Genomic DNA, 18,360 nt, shown 5'->3' on the forward strand with positions numbered 1-18,360 from the left:
ATTCAAGCCCTACATTTTTTTCCCAGAAACTTGAGGCTATTAATAGCTTCCACTGATGACTACATCAGCCCTCTGCTGAGACAAATGATGGCACAAATAATGACTTAGCAAAACAGCATCTCGATTGGGAGGAAGATGACTGGCGCTCAAGTATAATCCTCCCGCAGCTGGCTTCTGGTTCAACAGCCACCACAGATTGCTTTTGCTAGCCCTTCCACTGTGGAGATGTGTTAGTCTGACCATGGAGACGTGCACGGCTCAGGGAATCGTATACTCCATTTCACATTGGTAAAACAGCTGGGAGCTGATGCCTTGAGCCGGAAAATAGACACATTGTGATTTGACATGAACGGTCTGCCCAGGTCACAGGCTTGTTGGTAAAATAATATGGTACAGCTTCCCTCCTTCAAAAGAGGTGTTTTAGAGCACTGCATTTCTGACACTCTCCATCCCTGATGGAGTTATTCTTTTTCTTAGGTTTCTTGCTGACTTTCTCTTTTAAACACACGACTGTGTAAATTCTATCCTAGGACGACTTAGACACACTCACCACCATGTCTTCAACCCACTAATCTTTGTTTATTGCTCTCTGTAAAGCATGCAGCCTCTGCTGACCAGGAAGAAGGCAGTAAGTAAGAAAATCATAGGGAGACTCACCCTGAAATAGATATGCTCAGCCAAGCATCTGCTTAAACTGCCTGCTGTGTCTCTGGCTGTTTCCAGGCTGGTTTCTGAGTCTCACTGTCCGTGGACTGCTGCTTCTCTTGTCTCTCTTGGCTAGTCTCTTCACAGGTATAAATTCAGAGCACGATGAGTCGCTGGTTCCTCTGTCATAACCTGGGGCCATCAATCACAGCTTTGGCTTCCCAGGAAGGCTCACTGGAAACTGTTATAGGGACATCAGCTGGAGAGCAACCCTGGGGCTCTGCCCTGCAAATACCAGTGTGTCAGCTCCTCTGACTCCTTTACTGGCTATCTCAGATGCAGAGATCACATTTCTGACCCCATTTCTTTGTGGCTCAGCTCAATTACAAAGCTTCTTAGGAGAAGGGAGTGCGTTTCGTTCCATCTTTCCAGGTAGGGATGTCCTCTATGCACCCTAAAGCCTGCCTCTGTTTCACAGAATCATGGAATCACTAGGTTGGAAAAGACCCACAGGATCATCGAGTCCAACCATTCCCATCAACCACTAAACCATGTTCCTCAGCACCTCATCCACCTGTCCTTTAAACACCTCCAGGGAAGGTGACTCAACCACCTCCCTGGGAAAAACCTCCCTGGTTTCCTCATGCTCCTGCTGAAGGAGAGAATTGGCACAAGAATCTTTCCTGCCTCAAGCCAGGCATTTGCCTTCTTTGTCACATCTCACCAGAAAGTAAGAGTTCCCAAACCCCAGATCCATTGTCCTTATCCAGCTAAGACAAGCCATCGCTTGACCTCTGCTGCAGTGGAGCAGCCTTCCTACGCAGCAAGCAGAAACATCCGACTCCCCACACTCAGATGTTTGCACACCCCAACACTTTCCTCCTCACCTTCAGGACAATCTTGAAACTTGGCAGAGGTGACCAGTGGCAACAATCGACAAATATTGGATGGGGAGAATGCAGCAGTTGTCATATGGGTCAGCCTGACCAGCATCCTCTTCCCAACCACAGCAAGCATCACAGGCTCCAGCAAGTCAGGGTTGTCCCAATATATTTGATGCAGAGAAAATGGGTTGGGGTTTTTTTTTTTTGATTAACCATATTGGCTAGACCTTATGCTGAGCATGAGGTTTTCTATATTTTTGCAACAGTTAATTAGTTCAATCCTTATCAAGTCCAGTTGTTCTGTTATCTATAAACAGTTCCCATCATAAGGCACAAGATTCTTCTTCCCCTTGCCTCCCTCCTTTCTTTGACCACTGCCCCACAGAAGCAGCAGTTGTAGCCCACCTGCATTTCAAACCCAAGGAGCATGCAAACAGTCCGTGGCTGTCCCAGTTTGGATGAGAAAGAAGCTCTCCATCCCCAGGAACGAGAGGCTGACCCAGCACTGCTGCCACTGAATCATCCCTCCTTATGCTCCTCTTAAGAAATCCTGTAAGACTTTCTCATTAATTGCCCCAGAACATATTCTGGGGTAACAAGAGGAACAATAGCATGTCCACTAAGCCTGGCTTTATTTACAAGCCCCATCTCAGCCTTGTTGAAGCATTAGATGTCTGCGTCTCCAGCAAAATGTGCATCTTTATTTTGGGCTTTGATTGAGTCTGGAAGCTTGCAAGTGAGAAACGTTTACCTAGAAAACTCCTAGCCTCTCTTCTGAGCTGCAACACTGAATGCACTGCAATCATGCTTTACAGGCATGGAAAAAGAAAGCCTTCCACCCCAGCTAGGCGTGGAGAAGGGCAGATTATTAAACACAGCTTTAAAAGTTTCTTGTATTACCAGTTCCATTATGCAGAGTTTTGCCACCTCAGTTCTAGGTGAAGCATGAGTCAGAATACAGTAAAGCTACTTTTAAGAGATCTCTTGGATCTATGGCTGTAGCCCAGCTACAGATTAGAAGAAATATTCACAGTTAATACAAGTCACGGTGACGTGCTGAGCTGCAGATCACAGGACAGAGAGGAAATAAGTGAATGGGGGGCTATTTTTAAATATCTACAACCCGGGATGGTGGTGGGAAGAATATCACCTGATGTTTATTTTGGGCCTAGAGAAGTAAGGGCACTCAGTGTAAGTGCACGTTTTTCTCAGCGATGGTGTTTCAGACACAGACAAGATTTTTTCAGAGGAGCAGAGAAAGACCTCCTCTTTCTTAAACTTCAGTGGCACATCCATATCTATCCTGAGGACTGCTTTAAAGGTTTGACTGCTTAATCCTTCTCTGCTGACAGAGGAACAAAACAAGCTGCAAGCACACCCTGTGTCATCCCACACTGCTCTTGGAGCAGCTGCAGCACTTGGGTTTCTGCTGCTCTCTCTGCTCCAAGGCTGCGACACTTCTCTCCTTTCTCACTTGCCAACTTCAGTGCAAACTTATCCCAGCCCCACGGCTGCTTTCAGCCTGCTGAGCAGCTCCAGAAACGCACAACCCTGAGAGAGAAGAACATTTTACATATGCTCCAGTCCCCTGCCCTGCAGGGACAGCTCCATGGTCACAGGGACACAGTGACTTATCCCTACAAACCCTGCATCGCCCACTTCAGTTTTCCTTGCCGTTGTGCTCGCCACTTTGAGAGGCTCACCACGGTTTGAGAGGGCGTGCAGCAGCTCCCCACTGTATCAGCCTCAGCACCAGGGTCCCGAGGAAGCCCCCTGGGTGCATCATGCAAGCCTCCAAAGCCATGGCTGACATCCACTGCAGACATACTCTGAACACAAACACTGACTTCTCCTCCTGCCCATGAGGATCAGGAGCATGAAGAAATGTCAGAGGGAAATGCTGACTCAAGGGCTAGAAAGGCTCACCTGACTCTGCTCCTGCTCTTCAGGGTAGTCCTCAATGTACGCTCATCTAGCTGCCTGCAAAGGCACCAGTGTGTCCATACAGGAGAAACCCCTCACCCAGGCTTGGCCCGACAGTGCCTGTGCTGACAGCAACTGGTAACCGACCTCCAGCAGCTTGCGCTCAATCCATCGAGCTATTGAGTCAATGCTGGAAGACAGCACTCTGCCCACGTAGAAAGGATTCACCCTCACATGCCATGACAACCTGTGAAGGTGTCCCACAAGTGGTGTCTAACCTGCACACAGGCTGCCATACGCATTTTGTCCCTGTTCCATGTCACTGCATGCCAGCCAGCATGCTACTGCTGAGGATCTGCTTGAGTTGGAGCTTCCCAAGCAGGTAGCAGAGCAGGAGTTCACCAAGATTTACAGGTGACAATGCAGGAAGCACCCTGCGGTCTTCAGTGCTGCTTGGTGCCAAGACTTCACGGTCTGCAGATATACTCATCAGACCAGCTGAGGCAGTGCTGGATGCCGTCCCGACACAGCCTCCTGGGGATGCAGGAGCAGTACTCGTAGAGAACAGGACTGCAGCTCCACCACTCCAACCCACACGGTGGGCAGGCAGCAGCTGGGAGGGATGGAAAACAGGGAACAGAAATTATTCTTCTGCACTAGCCTGTTATCTCCTTTCTTAGGTGGGTAGCTACCCTTTTACCCTCTGGTACCTACTGAAAAGCCACTAGTGATGACCCCAAGCCTGTGAACCCACCAAAGAGGACACTGGCTTGGTGCTACTGGTAGGACACAATCATGGAGCTTGACATTGAGATGACCATCGTGGCAGACATACCACCATGGGAAGAATGACTAGCTGTAATTTATTTTTTTTCAGCAAGCTACTCTAGAGAAAGCTGTTGATATGGGCAGGTCTCATCTGAGGTTCAAAATCAGGAGCGTGACTTAGGAACAAACTTGCTGCTCATTTTATTGAGAGAAGAATCTAGATGGCTTTGAAGTTGCTGAGGCTCAGTCCCCCCAACCCTGAGACACACCCATCTCCTGACCAATAACCAAAGATCAGTCTGAATTACAGCTGCTGCACCACAATGAAACTGCTCCACACCCATCAAGCCACAGAGAAGGCGCCACTTGTGGGGCTGGGAGTGAAGCATGAAGCCTTTCCAGTTACCACCAGGTTTTGACAAAGAGCCCTTTGCAGCTGACAGAATGGAGCCTGCATGGTTCACACTCACATCCTACTCCAGCTCTTTTGTGTTTTAGCAATGGGTACCAGCCTCCAGAGTTTTCCAGCAGCATCAGCGAGCGCTGCACCTGCACGCCCCATTACAACCCATCATCAGAAAGTATCTTGTGCCCAATAGCAGCCAGAAGAGAGACTTACAGCTCCCCATCTCGTCAGAGCAGTCTCCACAGTCATTCATCCTGTTGCACCTCTGATCAGCGTAGATCCAGTGCGCAGGGTTACTGCATCTGAAAACCAGGTATCCTGGAAGGCTGTTGGGCAAGTCACCTGCAAGGATGGACACACAGGATGCCTTCAGCTCCACTGGGTACGGATGCAGTGGCTACAAAGGAGATGGCAGCTACCAAAGGCTGTCATCTTGTGTGGTCAGTTGGTCCTTCCCCCTGCGGTGTCAGGGCATGAACAACGCTGCTGGAGGGGAATCTGAGGTTGGAGAGGGAACGATATGATCGTGGCTGAGCTGGAAGCAGAGTCTGGATGTCCTAGGCTTCTGCTTTAAGGAGTTTTTCTCAGAGTAACTTGACAATAAAATTAACCATGTAGGCGTACAGCTTAATTAAAGGAGGAAAACTGCATTCTGGTTAAAAAACAAACAAACAAACAAACAAAATCCCCAAGTCCAGAAACTAGGAAGATCAGAGGAGCTTGGAGTTTTTGATTCTTGGCACTCCTGCTGGGTTTTGGTCAGTGCCATCTCTCAATACCTGCCCTACAAAAGATCTGCCAAGGCTTGTCTGCTCACATATGCAGCCAGAAACATGGAGAAGGATTAAAGGGATACTGGCTGCTCTATTTCACCACAGGAAGACCAATGCAGGGAGGACGGTCACAACAAAACCACTTACCACAGAGTTTCTTCTGTTCATCCTCTCCCTTCCTGCAGTTACTGACTCCATCACAGACCTGGCTGGCCAGGATGCAGGTCACACTGTCGTCACACAAGAAGCCTGTCCGGTTATTGAAGGCTGTACAGAAGCGGTTCACTGAAGGGAAAGCAAGAAATGCTTTTATTTTCCAACAGGCCTGATGAGGAGCAGCTGAGAGAGCTGGGGTTGTTTAGCTTGGAGAAGAGGAGGCTGAGGGGAGACCTCATTGCTCTCTACAACTACCTGAAAGGAGGTTGTGGAGAGGAGGGAGCTGGCCTCTTCTCCCAAGTGACAGGGGACAGGACAAGAGGGAATGGCCTCAAGCTCCGCCAGGGGCAGTTTAGGCTGAATATTAGGAAAAAATTTTTCATGGAAAGGGTCATTGGGAACTGGAACAGGCTGCCCAGGGAGGTGGTTGAGTCACCTTCCCTGGAGGTGTTTAAGGGACAGGTGGACGAGGTGCAGAGGGACATGGTTTAGTGTTTGATAGGAATGGTTGGACTCAATGATCCCATGGGTCTTTTCCAACCTGGTGATTCTATGATTCTACGATTTGCACAGAATGAAGAATAGATCAAGGGAGGGATTTCTGAAATTCATTTGTTGTTCTGAAAACAACCAGGAGACAGGATTCATCTCTGGTAGGTTCATGGCGGAGTCTGAAGACCACACAAGTAGTCTGAGGCATGACTCTGCCATCCAGAGTTACCACAGCCCTAGAGCACAGGACACTGGAGTCAAGGAACGGCTTGTGGTGACTCAAGCTGCATCCCTCTGCTGATCCCTTTCCTTTCTCCTGGCCTACACTGGGAACCACTGCTTCATCCACTGATGAACATGAAGGGTGTTCTCATGCCACACCATTTCCGCCACCTTTATAAAAAAAATAATGACCCTCAGGAGACCAACCTGGTGTGTGTGACAGGAGTCCCAGGGCCACTGCCAAGCCCACAGTGGCAGCGAGGAGGAGCAGCACCACTGCAGAGATGCAGATGCATTTCCATGTGCAGCCCAAGCAGATGCCCCATGGCTGGCAGCGACCTATCAGCAGGCAAGAACCAGAGGTGAGGGGCTGGGGAAAGAGTCCAGCAGGGCTCAGCAGGGTCGGAGTGTTTCGGAGGAGAACTGTGGATGACCTTGTCAGCACTTGGTTACAAGAGAAAGGTCATGAGGCCCCTCGAAGCTTGGCTACCTAAGCTGAGTATTGTTTAACAATATTTATGGCCGTAACGCAAGGCTTAGCAGGTACAAAGCCGCTTGCATGCAAAGATCATAGTACAGAACGTAGCCCGATTAAGATAATTATACTTGCAACTGTCTTCTTCTTAAGAACCTGATGTTTAGATAATCACAATAGCCATGGTAACAGAACAATGTAGAAATGACTAAAATAGTGTAACCAATGATGAGCTTTTATTTTGTAATATGTATGAGCTAATTAACTAATGTATATATGTCATCGTCTTATCCCTAATAAACTGAGACTTGTTGATCATCATCTGATGCGCATGTCTCCCGTCGTTTCCGACAAATGGTGACCCCGACGTGATAAAGGTGACCGTACATACGAGCCTTGTTGCCACGGTGGAACGATGAGTGGTCGAGTCCTTACACGGCGAGGACGGCTATAAGCGCAGGAGGAACCGCGCCGAGCCCCAGGTGACCGTATAGACGAGCCTGGTCGATATGTGCTGCCAGGACCTTGGAGAGCCGCAACAGCACTGACGTTTAAGGTATGGAGAGGCAAGCAGCATATGATTTATTTACCTGCTTCTTGACTAAGAGGCAGGTCAAAGATGTAGATTTAAAGAAAGAACTTCCAAATTTATTAGCATATGGTCAAACGCAGAGTTGTTTTCAAAACCCGCATACTGTACACGAGCTGTCAGAATGGCAAAAATTCGGAGATAAATTATGGGATGCAGCGATAGATGGGGACAAAACTGCAAAGAAGTTTGGTAAAGCGTGGAAAATTATACATAATGAGCTGTTACAGTACCAGGCAGAACAAAAAGCCGCCGAGCATGCCACAGCCGCGCAAAATAAAAATAAATCTTATACCTCTGACTGGTTGCAAGTCCCTATCTTACCTCCTAGCACAAATACTGTTGTTTTACCTCCTCCGCCGCCTCCACCTTCTTTTGATGCGGCTGTTCCCTCCGCTCCTCCGGCAGCGCCTCCAGACCCGCTGCCAGATCCACTCCCCTCTGATCCTATTCCAACCCCTCCAGACCCGCTGCCAGATCCACTCCCCTCTGATTCTATTCCAACCCCTATCAAAGTATCTACGCCTAATAATCCTTTTATCACGTCCCCTAGCCCAGAGGATGATACCTTGCCTGGTGCTGAATCGGATTTGGCCGAAGCCATGGCAAGGGAGCATCGAGAGGCATGGGCAGCTTTAGCTAGAGAAGGTATAGGTACGGGAGATGCTGATGTGCTTCACGCGGCTGCTCAATTGGCGTGCCCAGTAATTTATCAGCCCTTGCCCTGTGGCGGATTGAATGCTACTGTAGCAGCCCTAGACTGGAAGCTTTTATCACAGCTCCGCTCCACTGTTAGTGAGTTTGGAGTGAGCAGTGAACCTGTTAAACAAATGTTAGACTATATATGGGATACACAGTTATTATTGCCCTCCGACTGTAGAGGAGTGGTTTGCCTCCTTTTTTCACCACATCAACAACTGCTTTTTAACGCTCATTGGCAAACTTTGGTAAATCAATGCCTAGCTGTGCAGCGGGACCCAGCAGATCCCCTTCATGATATAACTATGGAGGAATTGATGGGTCTGGGACCGTTTTTGCGAACAGAGGCTCAGGCACTTATCGGCCCAGATAAACTACGTGAAGCTATGCGCCTTGTTCGGTTGGCAATTGCTCATGTAAAGGATCCGGGTGGTGTACCAGTTTATATGGGAATTAAACAAGGTTGTGATGAACATTTTGGTACCTTTATAGACAAAGTCACTTCTGCTATTGAACGTGCGGGAGTGCAAGATTATATGACAGGGGCATTGTTAAAACAATGCGCATTGCAAAATTGTAATACCACTACACGTAATGTGTTAAATACGTTGGGAGCTAATTGGACCATTGAGGAAGCATTAGAGAGAATGTCTCACATTCCAGTGGGTCCACAAGCCTTTGTAGTTGAAGCTATTAAAGAGTTAAGTCAGGGATTACAGGAACAGGCAAGAGCCTCTCAATCACAAGTGTTAGCTGCTCTTGCACCTCTCCAAGTGTCAGCTGCTCAAACCAGGAATGCACAACCCAGAGGCCGGCCAAAATGTTATCGTTGTGGAGTGCTCGGACATACTCGGCGAGAATGTGCAGCAACAGGAATATGGTGTGCCCGATGCCGGTCTGATACACACAATACTGGAGCTTGTTGCCGCAGATCGGGAAACTTCAATGGGAGCGCGACTCGCAGCTTCCGCGCGACGACACAAGTGGCCGCTGCTCAACCGGCACTGCCTCCACACTTTCGCCAGCAACCCGGGGCAGCCTTGGGCTCGACTTGGCAGCCTCAGTAGATATTAATTTATTGACAAATCAGCCACACAAGATTTCAACCGGAATCATCGGACCACTAAAAATTGATGGACAACAAGTGGGAGCATTGTTAATTTGGAGATCCTCTGCTTCAATATTAGGACTTTTTGTGCTCCCTGGACTTATTGATGCCGATTACACCGGAGAAATCATGATCATGGCTCATACACTGTTTCCGCCTGTTTGTATTCGCAAAGGACAGCGAATTGCTCAATTGATACCAATGCCACAATTAACCAACAAATTAACTCCAATATCTACTTCTCCCCGAGAAGACAAAGGATTTGGTTCCACAGGAGGACTCATGCTGTTAACAATGAACCTCTCAGAGCGCCCTAAACGTAAAGTTACAGTGACCTATCAAGGAACTCATACTACACTGTTAGGACTTTTTGACACTGGGGCGGATTCTAGCATAATTGCCCCACAATTTTGGCCTTCTGAATGGCCAATTCAGCCAGCTACAGTAGCAGTTTCTGGAGTTGGGGACTTAACACTGGCCCAACAATCACCTACCGTGACTGTAAAAATTGATGGCCGGCAAGTCTCTGCTGTTTTTTCAATCGTCCAGCTGCCACCTACTGTTCAATGTCTTGTTGGCCAAGATATCCTCGCTCAATTGGGACTGGTTCTTACAAATGAGCACCCTTTAACCTTGTAGCCATTGCTTGGTCTTTCCCAATTCCCATAACTTGGACAACCGACACACCAGTATGGGTTAAGCAATGGCCTTTAAAACGGGAAAGCCTTCAGCAAGCACATCATCTGGTGCAAGAACAATTTCAACAAGGACATTTACGACTATCTACTAGTCCCTGGAATACTCCCATCTTTGTTATCAAGAAAAAGTCAGGAAAATATCGTCTTTTGCATGATCTAAGAGCCGTGAATGAGCAAATGGAACCCATGGGAGCCTTGCAACCAGGCCTTCCAAATCCATCTATGCTCACTCAAGACTGGCCTTTATTAATCATTGACTTAAAGGATTGTTTTTTCACCATTGATCTGTACCCACAAGATAGGAGACGCTTTGCATTCACATTACCCTCCTTGAATAGAGAGGGTCCAGATCAACGTTTTGAATGGACAGTATTACCTCAAGGTATGAGAAATAGCCCGACCTTATGCCAACTATATGTTGATGCTGCTCTTCAACCACTTCGAAAACACTGGAAATCAGTAATTATCTATCACTACATGGATGACATATTGTTTGCACAGGCAACACCTTTTTCTGAAAAGCAAGTGGATACTATCAGACAAACACTCGCTCATTCAAACTTAATTATTGCTCCTGAAAAGATACAGCGGTCCTCTCCATGGAAATATCTAGGTTGAACTTTGAAAGATCGTACTGTATCTCCTCAGAAAATCCAATTAGATCTGAACCTGTGAACATTAAATGACGCTCAGCGGTTTTTAGGGGACCTACAGTGGCTGAAGCCTGTTGTGGGCATCCCCAATGAACTTTTAGATACCCTACAACCACTATTACAGGGTACGGATCCCGCTCGGCCGATTTCAGTAACTCCCGAGCAGGAGCATGCAATACAGCAAATCGTGGAAAGAATTACAACTGGATGTACTGCCCGCTCTGTTTTATCTCAAGACTTTGATTTGATCATATGGCTGGGTCAACGTCACCTTTTGGGAGCCATTGCTCAAACTCAATCTCAGAAGAATGATTTGAACATCCTCGAATGGATATCTCCAAGTCTACAGCAAACGAAAACATTGGTTCAACAAATTGAAGTGTTAGCTCATCTAATAAAAAAGGGTCGTGAACGAGTTTTACAGCTTCATGGCCATGAACCGGCAACGATATACATCCCAATGAGTTCCAAGGACACTTTGCAGTGGTACCTTGACAATCATCAGGAACTTCAGGAAGCCCTCTTAGGTACCTCAGCTGACATTAATATCAATCCTTTTAAATGGCCTTTGCTACAATGGATGGGTAAATGGAATTGGCTCGTCTGCCTAAAAAGAGTGTGGGACCCAATTCCTCAAGCTATTACCGCATATACCGATGCAGGAAGAAAATCGCGAACAGCAGCAGTAACGTGGCAAAGCAACGGAGAATGGCAACATCATATTATATCTGCAGAAGAAGCAGACCCGTTACAAACTCTAGAACTAGTCGCCGTGATATGGACATTGATGACTTTGTCAGATCCTTTAAACATTGTAACGAACTCTTTATATGTTGCAGGAATTGTTGAACGAATTGAGGATGCCTTTATTAAGACTGTTCAAAACAAACGACTTTACGATTTATTTGTCCAATTACAGAAAGCAATCAAACAAAGGGAAAATGTTTTTTGTATTTTGCATATTCGCAGTCATAAATGGAATGTTGGCATGGGTGAAGGAAATGATAAAGCTGATAAATTGGTCTCACTCACAACCAAGTCCCCAATCAATAATCAGAGATTGGCAAGAGACGCACATGCCATTTTCCATCAGAATGCAAAAGGTCTTGTCAGAGAATTTCAGATCTCACACTCTGAGGCAACGGCCATAGTACGGGCCTGCCCAATTTGCAGCTATCACAACTATGGCCATGGACTTGGATTGGGTGTCAATCCTCGGGGCCTTGCAGCTAATGAGATCTGGCAAATGGATGTAACTCATGTTTCTGAGTTTGGTAGACTGAAGTATCTTCACGTTACTATTGATACCTTCAGTAAATATATTTGGGCAACAGCTCAAGCTGGAGAAAAAACTATCCATGTCCGCCGACATCTTTCTAGTTGTTCTGCGGTCATGGGAGTTCCTCGCCAAATTAAAACGGACAATGGTCCTGCCTATTGCAGTCACAGCCTTTCTCGCTTTTTTCAGGAGTGGGGAATACAGCATGTAACAGGTATTCCACACTCTCCTACGGGTCAAGCAATTATTGAGCGAGCACACAATACATTGAAACGTTATCTAAAAATCTGTCAAGAATCTGACATTTTGACCAAATTGATAAAGACATTATTTGTACTTAATCATTTATGTGTTTTTGGTGATTCTAAAGAACCTCCTGTTGTATTACACTACGACATTGCACATGAAAAGCATCACTCGAGTAAGCCTGTTGTAGTTTTATATAAGGATCCCAAAGACGGGAAATGGTGTGGTCCTTCAGAGGTAATTTATTGGGGCAGAGGATATCTTTGTGTATCTTCCCCTACAGGTCCTATTTGGGCCCCAGCAAGGTGGATGAAGGCTGCACTGAATGTTGCAACTACTGACAATGCGCCTTCGAATTCTGATAATGACGTGGATTGAGATATTAATTCTCATGATCGTGTCGTCGACTCAAGGTTACATCGGTCCAAGAACTAATTTGTGGGTAACTTGGGCAAATAAAACGGGTGTGACTTCCTTTTGTCTCTCTTTGGCATCTGCCACAGACCCCTTTCAAACTTGCTTGCTCGGGGTTCCTGGTTTTAACGAATCAGACTTTAAAGGATTAACTGAAGGAAGTTGCACTGTCAATTTGAGGCAGGATGAATGTGCAGCCCATTTGTTGGCAGGTTTAAATGTCTCTTTGCCTTGGGATCCTCAAGAGATTAAATTATTAGGTAGCAGAATGTTAAACAGAACAGCCAATGAATATGGATGTTTGAATTTGGGATTTTATATTTACAAAAAGACTGACAAAATAATGTGGTTAACACCTAAGGAATGGCCTTTTTGGAATGCCACTTATATGTGTGGCATATACCCATACGGATGGGGAAGCAATGAAACCAGAATTTGGGCCAACCGTACAGCACTAAAATTGCCTCATGACATCTATTTGATATGTGGAGATCGCGCTTGGCAAGGAATACCCCGATATGCAAAAGGGAGTCCATGTTATCTGGGAAAATTAGCCTTATTTGCCCCGAACATCTCTGAAACAGTCCATTCTCTCCTTCCTAACCGTTCCAAGCGCTCCATATCGGCTTTATCGCCTGATTGTAATGATCAGGTGGAGCTTTGGGGCCCAGCAGCCCGCATTTTTGCCTCCCTTGTGCCTAGTGTGGGTACAGCACATGCATTGAATACTTTAGGAAAATTGGCATGTTGGATTGTAAAACAATCTAATGTAACTACTGAAATTTTGTCTGAAATGGCACAAGACATGGATAGTCTGAGACATCAAATTTTACAAAACAGAGCAGCCGTTGACTTTTTACTATTGGCTCAAGGTCATGGTTGTGAGGATTTTGAAGGAATGTGTTGTTTTAATTTGTCTTCCAATTCTAAATCCATCCATCAGCACCTGAAATGGTTACAAGATCACACGCAGAACATTAAAGTGGTCTCCAATCCCTTGGACAAATGGTTGTCCTCCTTAGGACTGGGTCCGTGGCTCAGGACATTTATTATGTATGCATTGGGTATAGTGATTGTGATACTGTTTATAATCATCCTTTTACCTTGTTTGTTGACCTGCTTGCAAAACTCAGTCCTCAACCTTGTCCACAAATCACAAGCTAATGTTTTCTTACTTAAAGAAAACGGGGGAAATGTGGATGACCTTGTCAGCACTTGGTTACAAGAGAAAGGTCATGAGGCCCCTCGAAGCTTGGCTACCTAAGCTGAGTATTGTTTAACAATATTTATGGCCGTAACGCAAGGCTTAGCAGGTACAAAGCCGCTTGCATGCAAAGATCATAGTACAGAACGTAGCCCGATTAAGATAATTATACTTGCAACTGTCTTCTTCTTAAGAACCTGATGTTTAGATAATCACAATAGCCATGGTAACAGAACAATGTAGAAATGACTAAAATAGTGTAACCAATGATGAGCTTTTATTTTGTAATGTGTATGAGCTAATTAACTAATGTATATATGTCATCGTCTTATCCCTAATAAACTGAGACTTGTTGATCATCATCTGATGTGCATGTCTCCCGTCGTTTCCGACAGAGAACAGCACAGAGCCGTGAGGGTTATTTCAGGGGGCTCTGCATGTAGAACTGGCAGGGGGCTGCTGGGGTTTGGGGTTGATAGTTGAGTTTTGATAGCCAAACGATGATGTTAAACACCTCATGGGGAATTTTGCTGCTTGTAGTGTGGAAGAATCCATGCCCCTCTTAAGGAGCACCGGGACTGCACAGCACAAAAGCTGCCTTTCTGTCAGAGCTCACCCTATGCACTTGGAAGCAGAAGGGTGGAGGAGGCCAAGCCCCTGCCTGGCCCTGTGGGACAGCAGCATCCTTTTCATGGCAGAAGCAAACAAAACACAGGGCAGGTTGGTGTAAGGCTGGGAAACGCGCCCTCCCAGAGCCCATGGCAGAACTCCTCAAGAAGTAACATCCCAAGTGACAGGAGACAGGATGAGAGGGAATGGCCTCAAGCTCTGCCAGGGGAGGTTCAGGCTGAACATTAGGAAAAAATTTTTCACAGAAAGGGTCACTGGGCACTGGCAGAGGCTGCCCAGGGAGGTGGTTGAGTCACCTTCCCTGGAGGTGTTTAAGGGATGGGTGGATGAGGTGCTGAGGGACATGATTTAGGAATGGTTGGACTCGATGATTCTGGGGGTCTTTTCCAACCTGGTGATTCTATGATTCTATGATCTCATTTTGCAGCACTTCAACCTTTCTGCCCTGACCAGGACTCGAACACTTTCACAGAACAAGGCTGAATTATCAATGCAAAGTGGTGAGAACTGTCTGAAGAACAGCCCTTTCCCTCCCCAAAGACATGTCCAGGGTAAAAAGAGCAGCGACCTTCCATGGACTCCAACTATTAGAAAGTCATATACATAAATCAAACCAAATTGGAAGCTAAATGCCAAACTCACAGTCATTGCAACACAACAGCAGTGCCCTTAAGAGCAATGCTAATTAGCTGCCCTCGCCTCAGTGCTCTGGAGCACCAGTGCTTTGTCTCTAAACCAACGTTGTATTTTCATGCATTCCTTCCTCTTTCCAAACTAACAGGAAAAATAATTAATGTACTTGTCTAAGAAACACGTAACCAGTCACTTCTGACCACCCTACATGCATAATGGGATTTTACTATTTCTGAGTTTAAAGAGCTTTGATCAAAAAGATAGAATTTGTCTTAGCTGTGCTTCGTATTTACTTAGTTGTGTTGTACAAATGCAAGCAAAGACACAGCCTTTGCTCAACAGCAAAGGCATCCTGGCTGCAGTAACCACCCCCTCCATTTCACTTGATTGAGAATCAAATGCAAAACATTTCAGCTTAAAAGAAAAGTCATGAATTACAGCTTGTCTGCATCTACAACACCTTTGACCAGAAAGCACCATGAATACAAATAGACACAAGTCTAAAATAATGGCCATGGTAAAAAGTTCTTGCAATCTGATTTATGTTTGCTATTGACTCTGTTTGATCTCACCTTCTTCTTCTTAATATGAACAAAATGTGCTGAAGTTTGACTATTAAAACATACAGAAAGCCTACAGCAAGCTCATTATGAGCCTGTGACTGACAAGGATTTCCTATCATGTTACTATTCTGTAAGACTCCAGGCTAACAAAGAACAGCTTAAGTTTATTAATCTTATTGTCTTGATGCTTCACTACACAAAAGGGGGCGGGAGGGAAGGAAGGAATCACTCTCAACAGACCATAAATACTGGTTGTATTTTAGATTACTTAGATAGTTTCAATTGATTTATACTTTAATAATAAAAATGTTAAGCTCTGCATTTAGTTTATTACCTCTTTCTTTAGAGAAGGGCTTCATTGAATCAAAAGTAGCTATATCACCATTTCTCTGGAAGGAAAGGAATAAAAGACTGTTTACTGAAGCAGCACACAGTAACGACACAAGAAACACTGTTTTAGTTCTCACACTGTCTCACCCACAAATATGTAACATACTCCTTTAGTTTTACACACAAGCAAAAATTGCATTGGTGGAAACGTGGCCCAGATTTAATTCACATGATCAATCAAATCACCTTTTTAATCTTGGTTACGCACTTTTTAAACACTAATGCAAGTTCTTTGCTTCATATCAATACTTTCCTTTTGTATCTATGGTTTAAGTAGAAAGGACTTGAAATCTCACATAAACAACTGGTAAGGAGATCAGACAAATATCATTATCAAGAACACATGTAATTTAGGAAATGGCTGCATGCAAATTTTTCCCCAAAGAGAAAGACTGTACCTGGGGGTGAGTTCTGCTCATGCTTCCCAGAGCTACAGCCTGCACAGCGGCACAGAAGACTGCAGGGAGTTTTCTGCACTTCACAGGAGGAATGTTACCAGGATACAAAACCCAACAGAGGGAGGAAAGCAAGGAGTGTGCTGCTGCCCAGGCACGCGAGCAGGAGAGGGCACGGAAGCCCTTGTTCTGGCTGTGGTTGGAAGTGGGCTGTCTACTTGGCTTCTCATTTCTTTTGGCTCCATCTCAGATTTCCAACAGGACATTAAGCAAATCATAAAGGACATGGAGATTTTGGATGCCGAGAATGCCACTGTCACTCTGTTGCCAATTTGGAAGATGAATGCTCACCTCCAGCTGATGCCAACTGCATTTACCCTGGCACCAGTCAAGGAGAACCCTGCTTCTAAGTGGAAATGGAATGAAAGCTTCAAGGGAGAGAGTCTGATCATCTTTATGCAAGTCATTCCCCACCCTGCTTCCCAAATTAGGGTTGACCGTGTAGCAGCACCAGCCCAGACTCCTGCAAAATGATCAGATCTCAGGACAGCTGTGCAGGATACAACCATCTGGAATAGCTTCCCTGCCTGGGCAACGAGCACAGGCATAGCAAATCCTCCAGAGTCCTATTGTTTACTTGTGTACTTGAATTTCCAGGCCTGCGGGAAGGCTTAGCAGCTCAGCCTGTAGCTAACATGAACTTACAAATCATTTGCAGCCTTTTAAACTGGCTGCAGGCTTCAGTACAGCACACGCTATGAAGTTTCGTGGCTTCAAGAATAAAATGCCACGAGCAGCCTGCTTTGCCATGGGGGGAGAAGAGAGAAAAACACTGGTATTAAGTGTTCAAGGATCACGGTTCCTCCCCACGTACTAGCTTTTGAGGGGGCTTTGGAGGAGAAACCATCAGCTGTATCGCCTGTAAGTTGGCCCCAAGACAACTGCCTCAAATTGATTCAAAGCACTAAATAATGCCCAACAGCAACGACCGTCTCCATCCACACACATACAGCTTGTTTGAGTTAACACACACTTCTGGACAAGGGCATCTGCCAACCCTGCACTCACCTGTTCTCAGATCAGCCAGAATTAAACAGTCTTTTAGGAGCTCCTCCTTTGGCACAGCACCAATTTGTCCAAAGCGGGTTTCTCACAGGAATACATCAGTGTTAAACTTGGTGCTAGAAAGCTCTCCTGTTCTGAGGAGGATGTGGGGTAAAAACAACAAACGCCAACCAGCAAACAGTCTGCAACTCTGGGCACCTTCTACAAATTGGAAGAATCACAGAATCACAGAATCACAGAATAACCAGGTTGGAAGAGACCCACCGGATCACCGAGTCCAACCGTTCCTACCAAACACTAAACCATATCCCTCAGCACCTCGTCCACCCGTGCCTTAAACACCTCCAGGGAAGGTGAATCAACCACCTCCCTGGGCAGCCTGTTCCAGTGCCCAATGACCCTTTCTGTAAAGAATTTTTTCCTAACGTCTAGCCTAAACCTCCCCTGGCGGAGCTTGAGGCCATTCCCTCTTGTCCTGTCCCCTGTCACTTGGGAGAAGAGGCCAGCACCCTCCTCTCTACAACGTCCTTTCAGGTAGTTGTAGAGAGCAATGAGGTCACCCCTCAGCCTCCTCTTCTCCAGGCTAAACACCCCCAGCTCTCTCAGCCGCTCCTCATAAGGCCTGTTCTCCAGCCCTTTCACCAGCTTTGTTGCTCTTCTCTGGACTCACTCCAGAGCCTCAACATCCTTCTTGTGGTGAGGGGCCCAGAACTGAACACAGGATTCGAGGAGCGGTCTCACCAGTGCCGAGTACAGAGGGAGGATAACCTCCCTGGACCTGCTGGTCACGCCGTTTCTGATACAAGCCAAGATGCCATTGGCCTTCTTGGCCACCTGGGCACACTGCTGGCTCATATTCAGTCGGCTGTCAACCAACACCCCCAGGTCCCTCTCCTCCAGGCAGCTTTCTAGACAGACTTCTCCTAGTCTGTAGCACTGCACAGGGTTGTTGTGCCCCAAGTGCAGGACCCGGCATTTGGCCTTGTTAAACCTCATGCCATTGGACTCAGCCCAGCGGTCCAGCCTGTTCAGATCCCTTTGCAGAGCCTC

The 18,360-nt window shown here is 46.3% G+C and overlaps 1 protein-coding gene across 1 annotated transcript; it reads right to left on the reverse strand.

The window, feature by feature from the left end:
* Positions 1-3,427: 3,427 nt before the first annotated feature.
* LDLRAD1 (low density lipoprotein receptor class A domain containing 1) lies at positions 3,428-17,092 on the reverse strand. Its single transcript, XM_069862240.1, has 5 exons — positions 15,795-17,092; positions 6,477-6,608; positions 5,547-5,684; positions 4,840-4,968; positions 3,428-4,065 (listed from the first exon to the last, which is right to left on the reverse strand). The coding sequence occupies exons 1-5, from the start codon at positions 15,817-15,819 to the stop codon at positions 3,920-3,922; spliced, it is 570 nt and encodes a 189-aa protein (XP_069718341.1). The 5' UTR covers positions 15,820-17,092; the 3' UTR covers positions 3,428-3,919.
* Positions 17,093-18,360: the final 1,268 nt, after the last annotated feature.

This window comes from Phaenicophaeus curvirostris, chromosome 8 (genome assembly GCF_032191515.1).
Source record: "Phaenicophaeus curvirostris isolate KB17595 chromosome 8, BPBGC_Pcur_1.0, whole genome shotgun sequence".
In the NCBI taxonomy this organism is placed as follows: domain Eukaryota; kingdom Metazoa; phylum Chordata; class Aves; order Cuculiformes; family Cuculidae; genus Phaenicophaeus; species Phaenicophaeus curvirostris.